Source organism: Artibeus jamaicensis, unplaced genomic scaffold (assembly GCF_021234435.1).
Source record: "Artibeus jamaicensis isolate MK-2021 breed Jamaican fruit bat unplaced genomic scaffold, CSHL_Jam_final contig_354, whole genome shotgun sequence".
Lineage (NCBI taxonomy): Eukaryota > Metazoa > Chordata > Mammalia > Chiroptera > Phyllostomidae > Artibeus > Artibeus jamaicensis.
Window position 1 is genome coordinate 36484182 of NW_026521803.1, and position 24336 is coordinate 36508517.

Genomic DNA, 24336 nt, shown 5'->3' on the forward strand with positions numbered 1-24336 from the left:
GGCTATAGGTCATCCTGAGCCCTCGGTGGGAAACTGAGAGAACAGAAGGAAGGCTGAAGGATAGTGTGGGCGTGGGGGGAAGGGCGAAGGTGAAGGCAGGAAAGGGGGCGGGACTGACCTCGGAGGACCTTGTAGCAATGCCAAGGAGTTTGGGTGGCTGTGTTGGCGAAATGGGAAGTCGCTGGATCGCTTTAGCTTGGAAGGTGATATGATCTGACACTTTAACAGGGTCACTCTGGCTGCCATGTCAATACTGGATCTAACGAGGGCTGAGGAGGAAGCAGGAAGATCAATCGGGTGACCTTTGTTGAATTTCAGATGAGAAATGATTAAGGCTTGGACTGGGTGTTGGTGGCTGGGATCGAGAGAAGGCCATGTTCAAGATACATTTTAGAGGTGGGATTGTTAGAATGTGCTGATGGGTTGGACGTGAAATATGAACAAAGAAGGAGTTGATGCCGACGTCTAGGTTTTGGCTTTGGAAACTGAACAGGTGGTGATGTTAGTGATTGACGGGAAGGAGATCAGAAGAGAAGCAGCTTGGGAGAGAGAAGTCCAGCTTCCTGTTTTGGACGCACTAAGGCTGAAGGACCTTGCAGACTTCCATGCAGAGATGTGAAGTAAGCAGTTGCCTCTGTGGGTCTGGAGATCAGTGGAAATGTCAAGGCTGGAGAGGGAAATTGTGGAGCACCTGGAACACTGGTGGTTTTAAAGCCACAGGACCAAGTCGGATGCCGGGAGGAGCGCGGGATGGCAGATTGGGGCTGAATCCCGGACATCCGATGTCCCAGCCTTTAGAAGCTGGAAGGAAGAGGAGGAGTTGGGAAAGGAGCCTGACAAGGCCTTTCTTGTCCCCCATCTAAAACGACCCACCCAGCGCCCCCCTTCACTTCCCCTGATTTGTTTGTTCTCTTTATCTAATCACTATAGCACCTCTCTCTCTCTCTCTCTGTGTCTCTCTCCTCTGTCTCCACTGGAATGTAAGGCAGGATGTCTCCCGCTGCAGGAGCCGCTATCACCAGTGCCGAGGGCAGTGCCAGGCACGTAACACTGCTCAACACATCACTGTTGGAATGATTTCTTAATTGTCTTATCTCGAGACTCTAGTGTGGCAGTTTTGGGGGCAGAAAAAGTAGGGGGCAGAATAAGCTGAAGCCTGCCCACTAGGGCAACAGCTCATGCTAGGAGGTGGCCAAGGTGACAACAGACAGTAGCCCAGACAGATAAAGGTCAGAGTCCACCCTCAGCGGCAAGCCCAGCAGAGATTTGGAATCTCTGGGCAGTAGACTTCCCAACGGGGCACAGCTGAGTCTAACCCAGAGGTGAAGCCCAACTGTCGGAGACCTAGGGCAGGTGCTGAGGGCAGTGAAGCCTGTTTACAGCCCAGCAAAGACCAGAACTCTGTTCCCTGCAAAGGAGGCTGATATGAACAAGGCAAAAACAATCAAAAACAAAAAACAAAAGAAAAATCCCACCCCGCACCATATTCCAAATGCACTTGTGGGCAGAGCTCCAAGCTCTGGAAAGGCGGCTGGCAAGGACCGATCAGGACGGCTGGAACCACGGCCAAGCTCAAGCTACAGAATTGCCACTAGGAGGGAAGGATGAAGGACTTGAGAGGCCATCGGTCATCCTGGGCCAAACCGAGACAACAGAGGAACCATAGGGTTAGCTCAGAGGTGTCCGAAACACAGACCCAGGTGACTGAAATTCCAAATGTCCAGGAAACTGCAAATCTGTGCTGCCTCACAGCTGGTTCGGGGGGCAGCCTGGGGAGAGCTCTTCCCACTATCTGTGGTTCTGAGCGTCGGGTCCTTGCCCAATGGCACCGACATTTTCCGGAAGCTTGTTCAAAATGCAGATTCTCAGGCCCCGCCCAGACCCACTCAATCAGACACCTGGGCTGGTACAGGCTGTCCAGCTGCTGCCGCCGCTGCCACAGACTGAACTCCAGCAAGGCGAGAACTCGGACCCTGAACCGCTCGTGTACTGGAGATCCCAGTACCGTCTAAGAAACAAAGAAATACATTTTTTCTTTGCTGCCGTTTGCTTTTACTTTTCATTGCCAGTCTCAGTAACTGTTTTTTCCTTACAATTTCATTTTATTAACTTTATAAAGTGCATATAGGCTTTTAAGGGAACTTTGTGTTTGAACAATGGAAACGTTACTAAGAATGAAAGTTCATATGGCCACTCTGCTAAGAGCTTACAGTCTCCTGTCCTGCACATGTCTCCCAATCCACCTACGGAGCTGGAACCAATATCAGGCCCATTTTACAGATGAGAGAGTTGGTATTCAGAGATGAAATAATGTACTCAAGTCCCCCAGCTGGGAAAGTTAGAATCAGAGGTCAAGTGGAATGTTTGTTTCATGGCAAAAGTATGTCTTAACCATGACATCACTGATGGGTTCACACAGGAAGACCAAAGACGTGGCAGGTTAACCAGTGACGTTTTAGAATCCCTTTCTGTTGCTCCGGGTGACTTCTCCATTGCAAGACTTCACTCTCTCCCAGTCTGTTTAGGTCTCTGGCTCTTCTTGGTCTCCTGGAACCGCTCGTGTTGCTCAGAGCCTGTGTTCATGCCAGACTTTTCCTCTGTCCTGTCTTCATGGACTAAGGCTGGATGGCGCATGCAGAGGGAAACCCAGGCCTTGCTTAGCAACCACACTGGCCGGGGGGAGCCGGTCACGCTGAAACACAGGCTTGCTCAGGCCCCTGGTTCGTCCTTCCCTGAACTTCAGAGGAGGCCAGAATGAGAACCGACGTCCTAATTCCACACTGCGTTGCTCTTTCTTAGATGTCTCTAGAAGTTCTCGCTGGCAGAGAATGAAGACGTCCTCCAACAGCCCCTGCTCCCTTCCAAGTCCCACCCAACAGATGAGGCCTTTTGCAGAGGAAATGCATTCATTCCTGAGGGAAACGCCCACAGGATCATTTTTGTACCAAGGATGGGAAACTCACAAACTTGTTTACCATCACATTACGACTCCAAGGCCTAACCTCAGTTTCTTTAACTGACCCCTCGTGAATTTGTCACCAGGATGTGCTGGTTGGGGATGCTCACAGGGATTGTGGGCAGCCCACGTAACGGTCTGGGGGTCTGAACATCCGCATTAGGTAGGCAGGAACGGTAATACAGTCCCCTTCACCTAACAGGGCTGTTTACTCACTTCTTTGATTATTCAATTCACTCAAAAGCCATTGCAACGTGGTTGGTAAGGCCCAAGAAGCAAAAGCAACCCCAGAGATGGTACCGTGAAAATGACCTGGTACTAGAGAAATGAATGATTAAACATTTTTATTGACCGATTTTAGAGGAAGAAAGGGGGAGAAGGAGAAGGGTGGGGAGAGAGAGGGAAACATTTATTTTTTTGTTCTACTTATTTATGCATCCACTGGTTGACTCTTGTATGTGCCCTGACCAGGGAAGAAACGAAAAGCCTTGACACTATTTCACTGCCAAGACCAACGTGGCAGTGGTTAGCATTCGCCAGACATTTCCAGCTCTCCTCCCTCCAGACACTTGGTAACGAGACATTTTCCCACCCCGTAGTGGTTGGTGGGACCGCATCGCCCGGGCTGACCTGGTACTGGCCTCATGCTGAGAGCTTTAAACACGGCCTCTCTCGGCTAGGACAGGTGACTGCTGGCTTGAGGCCATCTCTGCTATGATCCCTGGTGATCTTGGAGACTCCACCAGCCTGGGTCCCCAGTGCTGAAGTCGCTGACCTCAGAGTGGATGGCTGTGGGCATGCGGCAGAAACAAGGAAAAAAACGCTCGTTGTTTTAAGACTTGGAGGCTTGTTTTGTTATCACAGCAGCATTTATCCTGCCTTGATAGAGAAACCAGATTAATCAGCCGACAAGCTGCATCGCTGGCTGGTAATTCCTGTGACTTTTCTTCTCTTTTTCTCAGTGGCTGGTTAAGTGTGAAGTCATTTTTAAAGATGCAGCAGCCTTCAGAAAAAGGAATAACTGCTCATATCATACTGAGATACTGCTTTAATCGCTTTATAAGGTAGGTTTATTTGTATAATTTCTCAATTTACTATGGCCGTGTAGTAATTTCTGATCTGTAAATTCGCAAACTCTCTTTTGAAATAATTTTTAAAGAAAAATAAATGGAGAGACATCATTTTCTTCCTTAAATATAGCTGATTTTTACTGGCTTAATGGCTTTTGCCAATGGGAGATTCCAGTTTTCATGGTATTTGTCCTAATAAAATTTGAGCTCTCTTAAACCAGCAAAAACATCCTTATTCCTTAAGCTGATGGACAGCAGATTCCAGTAACTGTACTGTCAGATTTTCACAGAATCCTTATTCACCAGGAGAATTGGTATGGCTCCTGCCATTGGTTCTAATTGGATCCTGTAAATAAGAGTGTTAATGGTAGTAATGAAGATAAAATAAGATACAACCAGGAGACAGACTGGCCGATGCTCGGGACAGCGGTCGTTCTGCTGGGCGAGAGGCAGGGTGATGTCTTCACACGTGTGTGGGTGGTGGGGGCCGGAGGATGGCAGCATTGGGACAGAACATGAAATCCGCAGGACAGCAGAGTGGCAGGCATGTAATAGGACCGCCTACATTTATAGAGAAATGACCTTCAACTCATGGAACCCACCCCCTCCGTTTATATATTTTCCACAGTCAGTTGCTGAACTGGAGGCCGACTCTCATTCCTCAGGGCCCCTGCCCTCCTGTCACGCTGTACTGTCGTGACATCAGGAGGGAAGGACTGGAGCCACCTTCTGGGCTAATGGCATAGAGTGGGGAGGAACTGACCGGAGCTTGTCTGCTGGGCTTGTTTTCTGGCTCCGCCACTTAGCAGCTGTGTGACTTTGGGCAAATGTCACAGCCTCTCTGTGCTTGAGTTTTCTCATCGTAAAAGTGGAGACAATAATGACATCCCTTCCTTTCACTCTCATGAGGAGTAAGTGGGATAATGGATGTAAAGCACTTAGAAAAGTAGGTGACACCCAGTCAGCCTTCGATAAATGTGAGTTATCATTATTACTATTGTTATTGCTATTTACGCCTTTTGACTTTTCCTGTAAAAAGGTTGAGAATGAGTGCAAGTGAAGGCAGAGACCTTTACTGATCTGCTTTCAGCGGGGCTGTGGGCTGTCTTCCAGGCATGGTTAAACCTAGCCCTCATCCTGGGAGGCTCAGAACGCCTCTTCTGTCATTGTTAGCTGGGTGTGTGGCGCCGGGTCAAGCAGCCTGACTGTCCTGAGTCTTCAGGAGGAGAGGGAGCGGCATCCAGGCTGCGGGTTCACAGTGATAAGATGGGGTGGTTAGGGTCTGTGGTGGGGATTTAACAGTGTGCTGGGTTCTGCCCAGTAAACTTGCTTCAGAGGGAAAATCCTGGAGCTGGGATTGGAGAGCAAGAAGTGTTTGGCCAGGCAGATCAAGCCATGGTGGGGGACAGGGAGAGCTCAGGGTGGGAGGTGGGGGGGTGGGGAGGCATTCTGGGGCAAGATGGAGGCAAGGACCCCTGTGGGCACATTGCTGCACCGCCTGGGCCGGAGAGCGGGATTTGGCGTGGCGCTTTCCAGTGGGAACAGAGAGAGGGCAAGTCAAGGACACTGCCATTCCTGGCCTGAGCGACACGGCAGATGGTGGTGACATTCTTGAGACAGGGAGGTCTGGAAGAATTCCAGATTGGACCAGGAAGAGAAGGAGTCCAACCTGGGACAATGTTTTCGACAATGTCACCAACCCACTGTTCGGACATCCTCTTCAAGGTAAACCCAGTGGAAAAGGAGCCATTTCCTCTGAGCTTGTCACTGATGCCGGCAAACTCTGTTACTGCTCAGCTACGATTTGTTCCTTGTCTGCTTACTTCCAACAGGACTGGGAGTACGATCATTGTCCACACTCTTGTTCTGTATTTACTGAGGGTCCGCTGTGCGCTAGGCACTGGGGATTTAGCAGTTAATAAACTGTGCAGTGCCTTCCGGCATGAGGGTTACGTTCCGGTGAATAGAGATAGACAAGAAACAAATAAGTAGGCAACATTCAGTTGCAGTATGCAAATAAATTTATAACAAGTTGGTGATGATAAATGGCACAAAGTGATAATTTGGAGAAGGAAATTAGACAGGGTCTTCCTCTGTAAGGGTGGCCAGGGAAGATGACATTTGTCAGGAAATGTTCTAAGTAAAGAAAATGCTCTGAGGGAAGAAGAGTCTATTCATGGGGGACCCAGTACGAAGGCCCAGGGGAGGGAGCACAGTTGGTGTGTTTGAACATCCTCCAAGGGCCTGAGGCTGCTGGAGTGGAAACAGAGGAACAAGGTCCGAGAGGCAGGGCCAGGGGGTGGGCGGCCCCCGTCCTGTGGGGTCTGGGGCCACCGGAGGGACTTTCCATTTCACTCCGAGACAAGAGCCTTGGGCGTCTTCTGCATTCTATAGGGCAGTGGCGTGGTCACATGTACATTCCACAAGGATCACTTGGACTGCAGGGCCAAGGACAGACGGTGACCGGGAGGGGCAGGAAACAGCAGACCAACGTGGGGCTACTGCACGTGCTAAGAAAATGCAAAAACCCACCTTCCAGGGGTCAGTCGGCACAGAGATGATCTCCTGGATAGGGAGGAGGACAAAGGCTCCATCCAGACCCTTAAAACGACACGACTCTTCCTACTGGGACCTACATCTAAACCATGATGGGGTTTTAAAAAGACAGGTTGTGATAGAAACGTTTGACCGTAACAGATGGTCGGTCACACCCCTCCACGAAGGGGCCCAGCCAGCCTCACTTTGCATGGGCGCCTTTGTGAACCGTTTCCTGTGGACTCCTGCAGAGACGTTCCACGGATTTCTATGCACTGTTTATTTCCACTCAGCTCTTCCACTTCATAACTTCACATTGGCATATGCTATTTGCATGCAAGGCCCCGCCTCCCTGATTTGAAAGGTGGCCCGGTGTGGGCCTGCGTGGGTAGACCATCATGTGCACAGCCCGTCCCCATCAATGGGCACGGAGGAAATTGCCCAGTGTTTCGCTATTTCAAACAATGATACCACGCTCGTGTGTACATACGTATTTGTGCCATTGTGTGAACATGTTTGCAGGTAAATTCCTACCAGTGTAACTGATGGTTTGAGAGGCCTGCTTCTCAGACCTCCCCAACGGGGCCAGTATTGCACATTTTCATCTTTGAAAACCTACTCTGACTTTAAGTCTTCTGGAAGCTTTGAAAACCCTGAAGCACTTGTACATTTATATGACGCTTTCAATGTTTCAAACTGTTTCCTTGTTGATCTCATTTAATTCTCAAAAAAATCTAAGGGGGCAGAAATCCTCCCCTTTGAAGAATAGAAGGAATCATCGCCTGTGTTTTCCACAGAAGTGATCTGATTTTCTTAGTGTGAAAAATTTAGACAAAACCAGAACCCACATTTCTTGCTCTTTCCCTATAGCCTCACTCCTGACTCTGAGCCCATCCAGCAGCCTCCGCCCTGCCCCCACAGGCTGCATTTTCACCAGCGCCCCAGGGAGGGCTGTGGATAATGGGTGGGGGATGCAGACTCTCCTACGCTCCCTCCTGAGGACGTCTAATCTGAGCTCTGCTTCTGATGGGAGCAGGGGCCAACTCACTCTCCAGGGGAGGGGGTGGAGACAGACTGTGGGAAGGGAGGCTGGTGGAAGCACCCAGGGAGGGCCCAGCACCCAGGGAGGGCTTCGTGGCTGTTGCCTGAGCTGATCTGTCACAGTCCGGTGCTCTCGCTGCCTGACTCTGACGGGCAATTCCAGCCCTGCTCCCTGCATTTCCCCGCCCTCCTGGACACTCCCTGGGGAGGACAGGAAGCCCATGGGTCTGAGTCCTGAGTGCTGGGTGCTGACCTGTGATGATGCTGAGGGGGCACTCCAGCAGTCCCGCCCTTCCCACCTGTCACCCCCCAACCCCGGGCCCTGACGCCCCCACCCAGGGGTGATGGAGGTGATGGAGGTGCTGCTGGGCCGTGTGCTCTGCCCTTTGTTGCTCTACCCTGAGCTTTTAAATGCGGTTTTCAAAGCCAGGTCTCTGACCACAGCCTGCCCAGAATGGCGCGTGCCTCCCCGCTGCAGAGCCGTGTGGACACCTGCCACCCAGGCTGTCCCACAGGCGGCCACCTGACACGAGCCCCGGAGAGCTGCTGCCACACACTCTCAAGACTTAGTAGAAGAAAAGAGAACGCGAAAGAGCTCCATAGTTTCTTGTACTGGTTACCTGTTAATATGATAAGATCATGAACTTGTTGGGCTAAATAATCTACTGTATTTTGCCGTGTATAATACACACTTTTTTGCCCAAAATTTTAAGGGAAAAATAAGGATGTGCATTATGCACGGGCAGTACTAATTCTATATTTATTTAAATGTTTTTAATTCTCATTTTTTAAAAATTGTATTTATTTATTTTTAGAGAGGGGAAAGGAGGCAGGAAGAAAGGGAGAGAAACATCAATGTGTGGTTGCCTTTCCCATTCCTCCTACTGAGAACTGGCCTGCAACCCAGGCATGTGCCCGGACTGGGAATCAAACTAGTGACCCTATGGTTTGCAGGCCGGCACTCAATCCACTGAGCTGCACCAGCCAGGGTGACAGAAGTGTCCTTTAACACTTTTCTTACTGAGCTTTTATGCTGAAAGTAAAGCCAGTGAAATCTGCCAGCTCAGGCTTCTCAAATCAGAGGATCTGTTTCCTAGAGAAGAAGTTTGGCTCACAAAAGCCAGTGCCACCCACATTCCAGAACCACACAGACTGTCAGCTCCAAGCAAAGGCCTCTGCATGCCCTTTACCTTCTTTGCATAAAAATGATTGCAAGCGCCCCCTACTGGGGACCTGGCCTTCAACTCAAGCATTTGTATTGACTGGGAATCAAACCAGCCACCGGTTGGCCCCAAGGCTGGCACTGAATCTGCTGAGCCACACCAGCCAGGGCTCTAATTCTCTTATTTATGCTTATGTGTTAAACGTGTAACTCTAGAAAGCAGTAACAAGTCCGGTATGCAAAATAATGCCCCGGATATATGATAATCAGTTTTGTTTCTAAATATAAATAAATAATTGAATTAAAAATTAAAATGCAGGACTTTTTTTCCTGGAAGTTTGGGCCAAAAAACATGGGCGCGCATCATACACGGCAAAATACAGTGTATCGTTAAAATGAGTTGTACTCATTTCTTTTGACTTCTGTAAGCGCGGTCACCAGAACACTCAGGGGCTGGTATGGCTGGAATTCTGTTTCCATCAAACGGCACTGGTCTAGACCCTGGGTGCCTCATCCGTCATCTTTACAGCCGCTTCAAATCCCGCCTGGAAGGAGGTAGGGTGTGAGGGAAGGAAGGAAGAGATAAATCGAGGAAGGGAGAGAGGGAGTGAGCGACGGGGAAGACATTTTCACCCAGGAGGGCACATGGGAAGGACGGAGCCAATGGCAGGTCGACCTCGGTGAGGCAGAGCCCCGTCGGGCCAGGCACCCGAACTTCCCCCAGCTACGATCTCCTCATCAGTAAAACGGAGGTAACAGTTACCCGACCAGAGTAGTGTGAGGTTTGGAAGTGTCTGAAAAGTTCCCAGCCCAGGGGCTGACGGGTACGACCTGCCTCTCAGTGAGCAACAAACAGTATTTGGCGTCAGCAGCTCCCGAGCCAGCACGCGATAGGTGCACACGAAATGAGTTTGAACCCACAAGTGTTGGAGAGCGTGTTACCTGGGTTAGAGCATCTCAGCCCATTTCTGTGTGCCCAGATGGGGGAGGGAGCGGGCCCACCGTGGAGTCGCCTGCTCTCGCCCTCTGTCCCCTGCCAGGCTGCAGCCTCTCCACATGTATTCCGTGTGCTTGTTGGTTGGACTGTTCTCCCTCGTGCCCTGGGGACCCGTCTGGGAAGTGCCGAAGCTCCACCTGGACAACTGCCGGCAAGCGTGGTGGACGAACTTGCTGTTGCTAAATAACTTCCTGTCGGTCCGCAATGCGGTGAGTCCGAGGCGCATCTGGGAGCAAAGGCCATGTCTCATGTCCCATGGTGCTGTGAACTGCCCATGGGCCAACTTGAAGTGTCTGGTCCCCTTTCTCCTGGCATATTCTCTGGAGTAGCAGTGATGCCGGAGGCCGGTCTCTGGTGATGGAGGGGTGGCGGCTACACCGGTCTCGGCAGGGGCAGTTGCTGGGAGAGGCAGAGGGGGAAGCAGGGGACGAGGCGTGGAGTGGCCAGCCACCGGGGGGCATGTCCTGAACGCAGCTGGCCCTGCTGCATCACAGTTCCTGTCCCAGTCCACGATGCCCCGGGGGATGGACAGTCTCTTCACCTCCACACCGAGAGCCTGTAGTGGGCTGGAACATTGAATGAATGAATTCTGTTCCATCTGAAGCCAGATCTGGCAGAGCAACACAGTTGCATACACCGGTCTTGGCTTCCCCAAAGTCCTAGTTTCCTCGTGATGAACTTGGAGCAAATGCCACTGAGATAGCTGTAGCTGCATCGTGTCCCTGGCTTTGCATACTGCCTGGCAAGTGCAGCCACAGAGAGGGCCACTAGAGTGGGGCTGATAATGCACATAACTATTTATTGACCGGACGCTGTCTTTTGCGCACGAGTGCCCAGCGGCTCCGACAGGGCGTGTGTCACCATCGTACTGCGCTCAGGTGGGCCCACGTCTGGGACACGGGCCGATGGAGGGTGCAGCTGGCTGGGGCTGCGTAGCTTCTCTGAGGTCAAGCCCACCTTAGATCCTTAGAAGCAGAGGGGTGCGGGCTGTCACATCTGAGTCCTCACCCATTTCCCCACCCTGGGACTTTTCTCCAACTGGCACAAGGAAAGCTGTCATTTCTGTTGGGTAAATCTCATCTTCCTTGGATGGAGGGGGTGGGCGGGGAGACCAAGGTGCCTTTTGTCGCTGAGGCCGGAAGATCGCCCCCAGGTACTTCCACACGGAAGGAGCAAGGCAGGTAGCTGCCTCCTTCCACACAAGACTGTGAACAGACTGTGGAAAGAGGTGTCTCGGGCCAGACGGTCCCATGTCAATCATACGTGGGAACTCCGGGCTTCCCACATAACTCGTCTGGGGCTAGGCCTCCACTCTAAAGGGATACATTCTCTCCTCCTGGAGGAGAAGGTGTTGGGGGGGGTGAGGCCAGGGGGCAAGAACTGCAGGGTCCCTTCTGACTCCGCCCCCCCAGAACGATAATTAACCCTTGCATTTGTGTAACATACAGAGTTTAGTTCCCACAACCGTCCTCGGAGATTAGCTTGTTGTTTTTTAAACAAGAGAGACAAATGAATTTCTGTTTCGGACATGGGAACCTACCATCCAGTTTTGTTACATAGATTAGAGGTGGTGAGGTACGTGTGAGGAATCCATGACCCCAAATTCCCACCTCTCCCTGCGTAAATCCCCCAGCTTCTCTCCTGAACCAGCTCCTGGTCCAGGCAGGGAGGACAGTGACAGGCAGACCCAGTCAATGATGGGGAAAGGTCACCCTTGCTCTCTTTTCAGTGCAACGGCTGGACGTGGTACCTTGCCAACGACTTTCAATTCCACCTCATGACACCAGTGATCGTCTTTGTCCATGGAAAGTGAGTCTTATGGGGATGGGTTTTCTCCCTATGTGTCCTTTCCCACGAATCTCCGAGAGGGCCCTCCAGCTCTGGGGAGAGCACTTTGGGCACTGGGGCTGCGGACCCCTCAGAAGGGGCTGCAACACACGACCCTCCGCTGTTTACCTTCTCCTGCGTCCCCCTCCAGGTTTTGCCCCCCCGCAAACCAGTCTGTGTCCTTGCAGAGTGATGACCAGAGTGTCTCCCGTGGAACACCGTTCCTACAAACATGTCCACATAGTGACAGGACCTGTGTGCTTGTCGGTTTCAGGATGAACCATTATTTTGACGGCCGGGCATCCAGACTGTTTCCAAGTTTTCATGACTGTGAATGGCACCTCAGTGAGTGCCTTGGAACACACTGCTCTTATTTATTTCCTTGGGGACATAGATGCAAGCGCACTTAGCAGGTCAAAGGGGAGGAACGACTGTGTGACATGTCGTGAGATTGCTCTCCGGAAAGAGGGAAGGAGTTTACGACCCCCCAAGCAATCCATCAGCACACCTGCTTCTCCCCATCAGAGTTACCACCTGAGTGTCTGTTAGGGTTGGAAACTCTAAACTAAGGCCTCAGTAATTCATGGAGAGACTGACAGTTTGTGTTCTTATCCATGCCATATTTTAAAAGATTTGTTCTTCTTATTTGTTAAATTTGAGAACATTGGAAAAAAATACTAAAAAACATTAGGGTGGCCCTGGCTAGCGTGGCTCAGTTGGTTGGAGCATTATCCCACAACTGAAAGTTTGTGGGTTCCATTCCCGGTCAGGGCACATGCCGAGGTTGCAGGTTTAGTTCTAGGTCTGGATACACATGGGAGGCAATCAATCAATGCTTCTCTCTTGCATTGATGTTTCTCTCTCTCTTCCTCTCTCTAAAAAGCAATGAAAAATGTCCTCCAGTGAGAATAACACACACACGCATACACACACACACACAGCCCCAAGAACAACCACAACAACAAAAGCATTAGGATGAAGAGAGGGGACACAGTCACCCCATTTCCTCCTCAGGGAGACGTAAACTCATTGTCAATATTTCGGTGTCTATCCTTCGGATCCTTTTTTGTATAGCTTTTTATGCAAGAAAGGATTCTGCACTTGCACTTTAGTATGTTTCTTATTAATAGTTTTATGGCATAAACTTTTCCCCATTGGATTAGGGCCTATCCCAGTGACCTCGTTTCACCTTAATCATCTCTTTAAAGACCCCACCTCCAAATAAAGTCACATTTGGAGGTACTGGGGGTTAGAATTTGGGGCAACACAATCTAGCCCATGGCAGTGTCTACCAGTGACTGTTAGTCTAGCTGTAGTGGTCATTAGCTACTGCAGCCTCGTCTGGCTCCTGAGAGGTGCTGTGGATGGGGATCAAGCCCCTCGGGAGTTAGACAAATATTTGCTTGGGTGACTGCGGGTTTTTGTGAGATGGTCAGAAGGGATGGTTTACCCCTGACCTAGGACAATCAGTTCCCAGTGCCTCCCTATGCCACACCTGGTGAAAACCTATTTGAGTGTCCCTGTGACTGAGGAAATCTGACCCAATGTCAGCGTCTTCCTTAGCTGCCATGGAAGACAGATTTCATTTCCTCAGCCACGAGCCTGCATTCTCTAAGCTTGTGACTGTGCAGCTACACTGAGCTTTTAAATGAAGGGAGGGGGTAAAAGATAGGCTTTTATTTCCTTTGGAGAGTAAACTAGCATCGAATGTCAGTTGTTTAAGGACAGAGCTGGGGGTAAGTGTGCAGCACTGCTGCCAGCCTGCCCCACCCACACTCACTGCAGACATCACTCATCGATCGCAGCACCACTGAGCTCAGACTCCGCCTCCATGCCAAGCATCGATGCTACCACAGGATGAACACTCTTGGATGAAAATCCTTTTCTCCCTGGATTGCTCTGGTGATAACTGAGTGGCAGCTCATCTCTTCCTCATGGAGAACCATGGCAACATCAAACCGTGGAATAGGACTGTCAAAGGCATCACCCGGGGGGGGGGGGGGGGCGTGCCTGGAGTGGCTTGTGTCTGTGCTGGGCAGTTCCACTGCTTGGTCCCAACCCTCAGAGTTCTTAGCTGGTACAAGCAGTCGGTGCCTCACTCTGAGCCCTTGTTCCTAGATCTCGTTTTCTGCCCCAGAACCTCCTACATCCTGCAGCTGGGACTCCCTCAGGACCCCTGTGTCTTAGATACACACAACCCCAAAACGTGCAGGAATTCATTTGTGGGGGATCACTCTTGACCCATGAGGGGTAGAAGACAGTAGAAAAATGCTTCCTTCTTTTACCCTCCCTCACCCCGGACAGTTTTCATTCAGGTGTATTTCATGAAGCGCTGCAGAACATTCTGGAAGACTTGCACATTGGCCACCTTGGTGGCTCATCCTCATACTGAATTTTCTGTTCCCTGTTCTACTGCCCCATCCCTTACTTCCATCTCCACGTGAACCACTTGCGTGCAGACATTTGTCTCAGACTTTGCGTCCTGGGCCTGGAGTGGGTACCTGTGCACCTGGGTCCCACCCTGCCTCTGACAGTACCTTTCTCTCCTAAATCAATGGCCACCATGTCTGCATGGCACTTCATAGGTAACTTGGGACATTCCCAAGCCTGGTCTAATTTTGAGCTATGTGGTCACCCTCAGGATGAGGCAGGAAAGGATGTCTTTACTATCCTGTTCTGGATAGGAAACTCAAGTTCAAAGTCCTGCACAGAGTCTGCAGTTGGTCAACAGTCAAGTCTGAAGCCTAACTCAGCTCCTTCCATTGCAGCCCAGCCCCACTCAGCCACACCTGCCTCCATGTCAGCCTCTCTTAGAGGATGGCCTAGCCTTTGCCAAGGTTTCCAGTCTTTCGTGGTCACAGGTTTTGCGGTGAAGGAGACTAAAGAGCACTCTTGTCAGTGTCCTCTCTTTTTTGCAGAAGTAAACATGTCCTTGTCCTCCTCGGGGCCATGCTGTTCTTGGCTTCTTTCACTGCCACTGCTTTGCTCACACTGGCTCATGACCTTCCTGTGGCGGCTCCATCAGAAGCCAGGTAAGCACAGTTCCCAGCCCACCCTGCTACGACCCTCACCTGCCCGGAGAATGCCGGGACCTCCCAGGGAGGGCTGGGAGTGAATACTAGGCTGTTTGTGCTGTGCACAGTGGCTTCTGGAAACACTGGGTAGGAAGTGTTTGGCCCCTAAAAAAAGTTGATTGCACTTTTGTTTCCAAACTTCTGAACCTTTCAGTTGGCACTGGGGGTCTTCTGGCCACTAAAATGCTTCTCAGAGGAGAGGAGCGCCCCCACGTGGCTGATTGTGTCTCCTCCAGTGGCAAACCTCTGCTGTTGGATGCAGAGACTGAAAAGTGAGGAAGCTGGGGTTACCCTTTCAAGGTCACAGGCTACTAAGTGGCATAGGTGTGAGTTGAACCTAGGACCTTATTCACTGTGTCATTTTGCCTCCTCAGTGAGGTGTGTCTTAACATGTTTCCTTATGACCAACCATCTTGTGTATTATTCAGGATAAACCGGTACAACTCACCTGCTAATCTATTCTCAATGCAGCAGTTAGTGATGCAAATGAAGATCAGATCCTGGAAGCCCTCTGCTCAAATTCCCCCAGGGGCCGTCCATTGCTCTCAGAGCGGAGCCCCTGTCTGAGCTCTTCTGTCGCGCTCTGTCTTGCCAACTCCCGGACCAGCTTTGCTGGCTTCCTTATGTCCACACACCAACTGTGCTCCCTCCTCAGGACCTTTGCACGTGATGCTCCCTTACACAAAAATGCTTTCCCTTTAGAATCTAGATCTGGGCAGGGCTTGCTCCTTCACTTCCTGCAGGTGTCTGTGCAAACGTCACCTTCTGAGAGCAGCCTCTGCTGACCACCTGACGTAAAGTAGCCCAGGACCATCCCTGGCGCATGGAGTGCTCAATGTGTGTTGCTGAGTGGGAGGGTCAAATGAGCGAATGAATGAATGACTCTGCCCTAGGCCTTTTAATCTGGGGAGCATCATGACCTCTGTCACGTCATTGGCCTCTGTGGGCGTGGCCGGGTGGCTGAGAGGAGGCTCACCGCTGCCTTGCCCAGTGGTTCTTAGCTCTGGATGCGCACGAGAGTCCCCTGCAGGGCTTTTAATTCCCACTGATGCCCCCAGAAAGCACCGTCTCAGGCCAGTGGAATCAGTCGGGTGTGGCCCAGGCCACCGAACTCTGTACCAGCTCCCAGGAGAAGATTCATTTCTTTTGGAAGGGGTTCAGTTCTGAGAGCCACATCGTCTGAGTCATTCTGACAAAACCAGCCGCCAGAAACAACTATTGTAAATGGACGCAACCATCAAATTTCCCTGGGATCCAGGGTGGAGGGGCCCAAGGGATTTGGAACCCGAGCAAGCCAGCTGTGGTCTGCAGCAAGATCGTTACTGAGGAAATGAACAAAGGCACCCCAAATTTCACTTTGGATTTGCTGATGGACTCCATGGGCATCTGAGAGACTCCCTTCCCTGTGTCCAGGCCAAATATAGCCTTTATCTTGTTTCCTTGTGTTCTTCAGTGAAAAGGCAACCGTGTTGTATTTCTCGGAGTACTACACTAAGCCCTACTGCCGATCCGGGCCGTTCCTCGTGGGTGTCTTTCTGAGCATTTACATGCACCAAGACCACCGGGTGAGCACCCTCAGAACCAAGGTAAGATTTCTTGTTTCATCAATTTTCACTTAAAGATGATTCAAGGGTCAAGGCAAGTGTCAAAAGCAGTGCAGGTCTTGTGTCGCCTCGACCCAGGTTCCCCACTGGTGACGTGTGACAGCTGCAGGACACGGTCACCACCGAGGAGTGCCATCTGTCCATTCATGGACCTCAGATACGCTGGTGTCATGTGTAGTCCTTTACGTGTGGGCGTGTAGTTCTGTGCGGTTTTATCAGGTGTGCAGGTGTGTGGAACCGCCACTGCAGTCGGGGCCCAGAACGCCTCTGTCACCGTGTGCATCTCCCTTGGGCTACCTCGCCGTGGCCACATCCACCCTACCCTGCCCTCACGCTGACCCTCGTGACCACTAACCCAAACATGTGGGTGTTGACTGAGGTTTACGGCTCGGCACCTAGAGTGACAGCGGTGGTACAAAACGAGGCAGGTGTGTACGTAGGTAAACGCACAGCGGCCACACGGGCCCTGAGCGGCGTCTCTCCTGCCCTGCAGGTGCAGGTGGTGCTCGGGTGGACTTGCTCCCTGGCCACCCTGTTTGCGGTGGTCGCCGTGGCTTACACAGTGGACGACACCACGGGCACCTGGCCGGCTGCCGCTGCTGTCTACCAGGCCCTGCACCGGACCCTGTGGGCGGCCGCGCTGGGCTGGGTCGTGTTTGCGTGTCACGAAGGCTACGGAGGTATGATGCTTGTGTGCTCACACTGTCCCTTTGAAGGTGACGAGTGTGAAAACAGTGCACAGAGGGGCTCTTATTTGTTGGCGAATGACTCAGAAACATCCATTTGTTTATCTCCTCAGGGAAAACACCCCACATATGCTGAGATTTTCACACTGGTTCGTGTACACATGAAGGAAAGTTTGCGGCCTCTCCAGCGAAGCTGGTTTACAAGTTGGGAGAGAACAGGCAGGGTCGCGAGAAAAGCCCCAGTGCAGGAAATAAGAGTTCAAGGGCCACTCGGCCCGGCCTCGGTTTACCTCTCTTTACGTGAGACTCTGCCGAGGCCCTGATGGCTCAAAGCATCGTTTCTGTCACCTGTGGTCGGGGGCAAAGCAGACCGTGCTGAGCTCCTTCCTCTGTCCAGGGTCTTATTCTGTGGAGTTGGCCATGTTTCTGCCCTGGGTAGAGCCTTTCTGTGGAGCCCTGTTACCAACAGCAGTGGTCCTCAAACTTCAGTGGTCAATGGGCCCATTGGAAAGGAGTAATGGATCCACATTGTGGAATGTTTGTTTTGAAGGGACCTAGAAGTTGATCAAATGCAAGACGCCCAATACTGGATGAAGAGTTCAAGGCCTGGCGATGTTAACTGCCTCACGCCGAGGCCCAGCAGCTCGTGTGGCTGCACCTTGAACTAGAACCCAGACTAGTGAAAGGACTGCAGATTGTTTTACAGGCAGAATGTTCGAAACCAGCCTAGAGAAGTCAGCTGACTGTAAATGTCAGCCTCTCTTACTTTTCCATGTTCCTGCAGTGGGGAGTTGGGTGTGGGTTTTTTTCCTTTGTGCATTCTCTTAAACATGAATGAAGACCTTCCAAGAGGAAGTCCACAGACTCAGGGGCAGCACCCGGAGGGTGCAGCGATGACAACGGTGCCCTCCCGGGCCCCACAGGGTCTTGCGGCTTGGTTACTGGAGGCCTGTTCCCTCCAGGTCTGGTGGCCCGGCTGCTCTCTTGCGGCGCCTGGAGTTCCCTGGCCAGCATCAGTTACGCTTGCTACTTGGTGCACCCGATCGTCATCATCCTCTACAACGGACTTCAGGAAACACTCATTCACTACACGGACATGAACATGGTGAGTCTGCAGCTCCGCGAGGCGTTGCAGCTGCTCTCTTCCGGGGCCACGAAGCAGCCGCTGGCTCCGTTCGAGGCCCGTCATCCTTTGTTTTATTGGAGGGAGGGCCGCAGCACAGCATCCTGCCCTTGCTCCAGGTATTTCGGTGTTAATGGTCAGGGCTGTCCGTCTGCAGATCCCTTTCCTGCAGCCAGGGCGGCAGTCTTTACCATCCGCACACCAGAGGACTTTGAGAGTAAGGTTGTGTCCACTCTGCCCCTGCCTCTCTCCAGTTCTACCTTTTCTCCGGACACTGTGTGTTGACCTTCATCGCTGGGCTGGCCCTGACGCTCTTCATGGAGAAACCGTATCAGGAACTGAAGCGGTGCCTTCTGGGATTGATGCCTGCAGGGCCAGGGACGGTCGAGTAAAACCCCGAAGAGCGGTGGCCCTTCACTGGTGGTGAAGGACAGAAGCAGGGGCGGCCTCACGTACCTAACAGATGCCTGCGTGCCCGCACAGGGGTGTGCGTCCGATTTGCGAATGTGTACAGTGTGCAAGGCCTCTCTCTGTGTTTGACCTGTAAGAGAGCTCTCAGTGTTTACTGTGGAAGAGTTCTCTGATGATCTTTCTAGTAGTATGATCATTGTCCTCGCATGTACTTTTTAGCAAAAAAAAAAAATTCTGAATATTTTTGGTCTCATCCTGTGTTTGCTCTATACCCATGATCTTATGAAAACATCCAATATCATGAATTGAATCTAATTTGGCTTAAAATGCTCGTTTTTCTTACTAGAACCGCACTTCACCATCCTAGTTTTGGGGTATTATAACACCTCCACGGGCTCCTAACTTTTTCTTGAACGCTCAGGATGATTTAACACGCGAGTGTGCACAATTCGTGGGCTTGTTGTTACAAGTCTTCCAAACACTACCTTTTGTACAGCTTGGTCCCTGAGTTAAAGTGTTAATCTCCCCGCAAAAGATATGAACTTCTGGCCTGGCCAGATGGCTCAGCCAGTTGGAATGCCGTCCCATACACCAAAAAGTTGCAGGTTCGATCCTCGATGGGGGCACATACAGGTGACTGATCAGCGTTTCTCTCCCTCTGTCCCCTCAGTAAACCTGTCCTCGGGTGAGGATTAAACAAAGATAAAATGTTAACACCCCCATGTCTGTTAGGGTGTGGCCTTCTTTGGAGGTAGAGACTAGATCGAGGTGAACAAGCTAACTGAGGCCATTGGGTGGGGGTGTGGTCCTGATCCAGTATGACTGTGTCCTTCTGAAAAGGAAGTCGGGACCCAGGGATAGATGTGCACAGAGGGGAGAAGACGGCCATCTACCAGCCCAGGGCCCCCAGGGATGGCCGCAAGCGCTGGGCACTAGAAGGAGCAGGGCAGGATTCCTCCCCCACCCCTCCTCCCAGGAGACCGTGGGCCTGCCCACCCCTTGGTTAGGACTTGCAGCCTTGCGGAACAGTGAGGAGACGTATTCCTGCTGTTCTCACCTAGCCAGTGTCTGTGGCTCTTTGTCACAGCAGCCCTAGAAAGGAATGTAGCCCGGCAACAAAGACTCTCAAAGGAGAGGGAGGGGACCCCGGCCAGTGGCTTCTGCGCTGATCCCCTCGGTTCCCGGCAACGAGACCTAGGGGCGGGGAGAGACTCACAAGGCCAGGTGGAGCCCGGGTTTCTTTCCCGGTCACTTCACACCAGCCACCCCTCCTTCCATGTCTAACATTGCTTATAACAACACTCTCCTTGGGTGCTTACTAATTGAAAAAAATTGTCAGTAATCATGGGGCAACCAGGAGCTTGTTAGCTGGGGACGCCCCATCTGTGTTGTCTCTCTTTGCCATTGAGTGGATATTCAAGGAACACCACTGAGTTGGGAGGGGCTGCAAACCTCAAATCCTTCAGCAGAGTGATTGTCAGCTAACTTCGAGGTACCAGCCACGTGTCCCAGAGGTCCCTGAAGTCTGGTCTCTTCTGCTGACCGAATTCGACCTGAATGAGGAGACAAGTCCCACCCTGGTGTGTTCAGCCTGTAGTAAAAGGCACCAAGCCAGGTTTCAGGGGGGTCTGAAGCTCGCTGAGTACCTTGGGAGCCTCCTGGTGGCTGCTCCGGCTCATGAACCCCTGGACTTAATTAGGCCTCGCTGGCGGGCGGAGGCAATTGCAGGAGGAACAGGGCCCCAGATAGCCCCCAGCGGGAAATGACTCGCCCGCCAACATCGCTGGGCACTCTAACAGCCAAGTGCTTCTAGTTATGAGGCTGCAAACCCGGGGCCTTTGGAAGAAATAGCTTCCCAATGACTAACAGAGCCTTTGAAAGTTCTTTTTATAAGGAAAAAAAAAAATCCTCACTGTGGCCATTTCATAAAACATAAAGTGGAGATAGAGAAGCTCACTTTTGTTCTAGATATTTTTCAGTGCAGAATTCTGTACAGAGTTGAAGATTTATAGACAGTGTATATCTTATTTAGACTCGACAACAAACTGTAAAAAGGCATATGACATTTATGGGGCCCTTAGACTTGAACTCTGCCTGGGTGGTAGACGACCTAAGGGACTTAGTGATTTTTTTTAATGTGATAATGGTGTTGTGGTGATGTGGTTTTATTTTATTTCTGTTTTAGAATAGCCTTGAGCTGTAAGATGCATATTGAAGCATTTATGGACAAAATGCTATAAAAATCTGGTATTTACCTCCAAATAACAGTGGGACGAAGTGGGATAGAGGAAACAGGACTGGTGATGTAATAATAATTTTTTAAGTGTCCAGGACCTCATTATAATATTTTCTCTATTTTTGCACATGCTCCAAGTTTGTATAATAACAGAGCTGGACAAGTTTCTAGAGGCAGCAGATCAGCAAAGAGAAGTGCCCGCTGGTGTGTGGCTCCCCTACTTCTTCCTAAATCCTGCAACCCACGTTCCAGCTTCACACACCAGCCGGTGGGTAAGGCCAGGTCATGTCCGCAGTGCAGAATTCCCTCCAGCAGGGAGAGGTAAATCGCCAGCCCTCCTTCAGTTCCTCCTGGTGGTTTGGGAGCATCCAGGCCAATCTTGCTTGTCTGGTGAACGCCTGGACTCTGCTGTTTGCTTCATATGGAGCTCGGTCTCCGTAGCCCACACCTGCTGGGCCACCAGAGCTGCTGGCAGGGGCCAGTGTCCCCCACGCCACCCATGTCCCCAAGCCACCCTCCCCAACGCACCACCTTCTCCCATGAGTTCTCCCAGCAGGATGTGGCAGGGCTGGCTTGGTGCTGGGCCACCGTGTCCACTCAGAGCACAGGTGGTCTCCACAAAGGCCACAGCGGAGAAGTCTCCTCCGCCCGCCCTGTGCCGCTGGACGCTCTCATTCAGGCTTTGGGTGCTCATTGCAGACTTACAGAAACTGCTCTCGTAGTTCCCTGATTCTGACGCAGGTCAGGCCCGTCTTTCCTAGCTGCGCCGAGTCTATGGGCACTGGGATGGAGGGTGGCCCTGGACTGAGATTCAAAAAAGAAAAAGAAAGAAACTTTCACTGTGTAATATGAAAGTTCTGATGGGTGCAAAAAGAGGGCAGCGTGTCAATAACCCAAAATGACAGAGTCCTTTGTTAGAAAATACGCAAAGAGAATCAAGAAGGAAGACAGGCACTGAGTGGCAGCTCAGACACGTGGAGCGAGCGATGGGAAAGGCTTTCTCTCTTGTTTCATTTTAAGTAGGATCAGAATTGGGGACAGGGAGGGGCTTTGGAGAGGATCTATTCAATAACATTGTTTCTGTGGGATTTTTTTTTTTTTTGCTAATTAAAAAAAATTATTTTTCAATTACAGTTTGTGTTGGATTTTTAAATTTTTTTAAAATTTTAATTGTTGTTCAAGTACAGTTTTCTGTTTTTTACTCCCATCCCAGCCCCCCCCCCCAGTGCTGCCCACCTCCCTCCCATTTCCATCCCCCCACCTTGTTTTTGTCCACGTGTCCTTCATACTTGGTCCTGCAAACCCTTCCTCTTTTCCTTTGAAATTCCCTCCCCTCTCCCCTCTGGACACTGTCAGCTTGTTCTCTATTTCAGTGTCTGGTTATATTTTGCTTGCTTGTTTGTTTTGTTGTTTAAGTTCCTGTTAAAGGTGAGATCATGTGGTATTTGTTTTCACCACCTGGCTTATTTTGCTTAGCACAATGCTTTTCAGTTCCATCCATACTGTTGCAAAGGGTAAGAGCTCCTTCTTTCTTTCTGCTGCATAGAATTCCATTGTGTAAATGTACCATAGTTTTTTTGGTACATTCATTTACTGATGGGCACCTAGGTTGCTTCTAGCACTTGGCTATAGTCAGTCGTGCTGCTATGAACATTGCGGTGCATGAGTTCTTTTGGATTGGTGTTTCAGGGTTTTTAGGATATAATCCCAGCAGTGGAATTGCTGGGTCAAAAGGCAGATCCATTTTTAGTTTTCTGAGAAAATTTCATACTGTTCTCCATAGTGGTTGTACCAGTCTGCAATCCCACCAACAGTGCACTGGGGTCCCCTTTTCTCCACAGCCTCTCCAACACTTGTTGTTTGTTGCTTTGTTTATGATGGCCATTCTGACTGGTGCGAAGTGGATATCTCATTGTGGTTTTAATTTGCATCTCTCCAATAGCTAGCGATATTGACCATCTTTTCATGTGTCTCTGGATCCTCTGTATGTCCTCCTTGGAGAAGTGTCTGTTCAAGTCCTTTGCCCATTTTTTAATTGGGTTGCTTATCTTCTTAGAGTGGAGTCGTGTAAGTTCTTTGTATATTTTGGAGATTAAGCCCTTGTCTGAGGTATCATTGGCAAATATGTTTTCCCATGTGGTTGGTTCTCTTTTTATTTTAATACTATTTTCTTTAGCCGTGCAAGAGCTTTTTATTTTGATGAGATCCCATTTGTATATTCTTTCCTTTATGTCCCTTGCTTTGATATTTTTCATGTTAGTTTCAGGGACATCATTTGCAGTGAGGCAGCTGTGCCCCAGAGAGATGGAGCCAGGCCCAGAGGCTGTTCTTCCTGCTCGTCCACAGGGGCAGGACAGGGGAGCAAAACAGAACATATGCACTTGTACGCACACAATGTACATAGGTACATGTATGCATACATACATGCATAAATGCATATTCATATTCATAAAACCGTTCTCTTTCTTACTTCCCAAATTTTCTCTTTAACAAAGGCTGGAAAAATCAGTATTACCCATCTCGATGATTTCTCTTACCTCCTCTGTGTGCAGAACGTTGGTGAAGCAGCAGCCGTCAAAGCAAAGGTCTCGGTCCTGTGGAAACACTTGAGTGTGGCAAACCTCCATCACCTATCCCTGTTTGGTGGGAGGAGTCAGTTCCTGGGCCCTGCGCCAGTCAATTTGAAGAAATAGGCATGCAGACTCCAGAAAGCTTCAGCTGCATATGTTAAGCAGACCACAAGAGGGCAGCACTTAATGACCAGTGCAGGGACCCATGGCCTTGTTGAAATGCACTGGGAACTTCCCAGAAAAATTGGCTTGTTGAACTGTGAATTACAAGTTAAAGAGTATTCATGGTTTCTTCTCAAATGGCCGGCCTAGGAAATTTAGGATTCCATAAGGACCAGAATAGGCTTCCATTCAATCCTATTGGAAATGTAACTATTATTTCTAACCCATGTTATTCTCTACTGAAAATGGCTTACGTCTTTGTAGTGATGTCCACATCCTTATTTCTGAGGAACTTGAAATGAACCTGTGTTTCATTTACTTTGCAGCTGTTAAGATGAGGACTGCCTGTCAAACTTGACCTCAAACTGCTTGGGTCTTTAGCACCCAATGCATCAGACAAACACCACCCCCAACCCTACCAGCAGAGGGACAACGCTGGACTCCGTCCTTGGTGAATCTCTTTGGAGGGCACTGGCATTCTGGGGTCCGAGGGCGGCTGGGGGAACTGCTCAGCTCCAGCCTGCTCTGGGGCTCCCGGGACTTCAGATCAAAGCCAACTGTGGGGACCCCAGAGATGGCGCGAACCTAAGGGCGGACATGGGACCCACACCCCGTTTGGGAGTGAGGGAGCGTCTGAGTCCTTCTGGGACTGGATGCTCGTTCTCCCTGCTCCATGGCAGGGCTCTGCTCTCAGACAGACTGCCCCAGGCTCCTCAGGGAGCTTCACTGGTGCCTCTTTGGATGTGGAAGAGCGTGTTGCCATATTGTGACGAGCTCTCCTTGGAAACAAAGGAAGAAAAAGTGCAGTGAGAATGGATCGTACTGGCTAAGGCAGAGCCCACAGAGTTCAATGTAGAGAGTCCTTCTCTCCAATGCGGTCCC

General features: G+C 50.7%; 1 protein-coding gene across 1 annotated transcript in view; it reads left to right on the forward strand.

Annotated features, from left to right (window-relative positions):
• The window catches only part of LOC119054135 (O-acyltransferase like protein), a 45044-nt gene extending 26577 nt beyond the window's left edge, over window positions 1-18467 (forward strand). The window contains exons 9-16 of the mRNA XM_037152001.2: window positions 3919-4020; window positions 9805-9970; window positions 11491-11570; window positions 14507-14620; window positions 16116-16248; window positions 16760-16946; window positions 17915-18057; window positions 18330-18467. Of these exons, the coding sequence (XP_037007896.2) occupies window positions 3919-4020; window positions 9805-9970; window positions 11491-11570; window positions 14507-14620; window positions 16116-16248; window positions 16760-16946; window positions 17915-18057; window positions 18330-18467 (1063 nt within the window). The remainder of the gene's footprint in view (window positions 1-3918; window positions 4021-9804; window positions 9971-11490; window positions 11571-14506; window positions 14621-16115; window positions 16249-16759; window positions 16947-17914; window positions 18058-18329) is intronic.
• Window positions 18468-24336: the final 5869 nt, after the last annotated feature.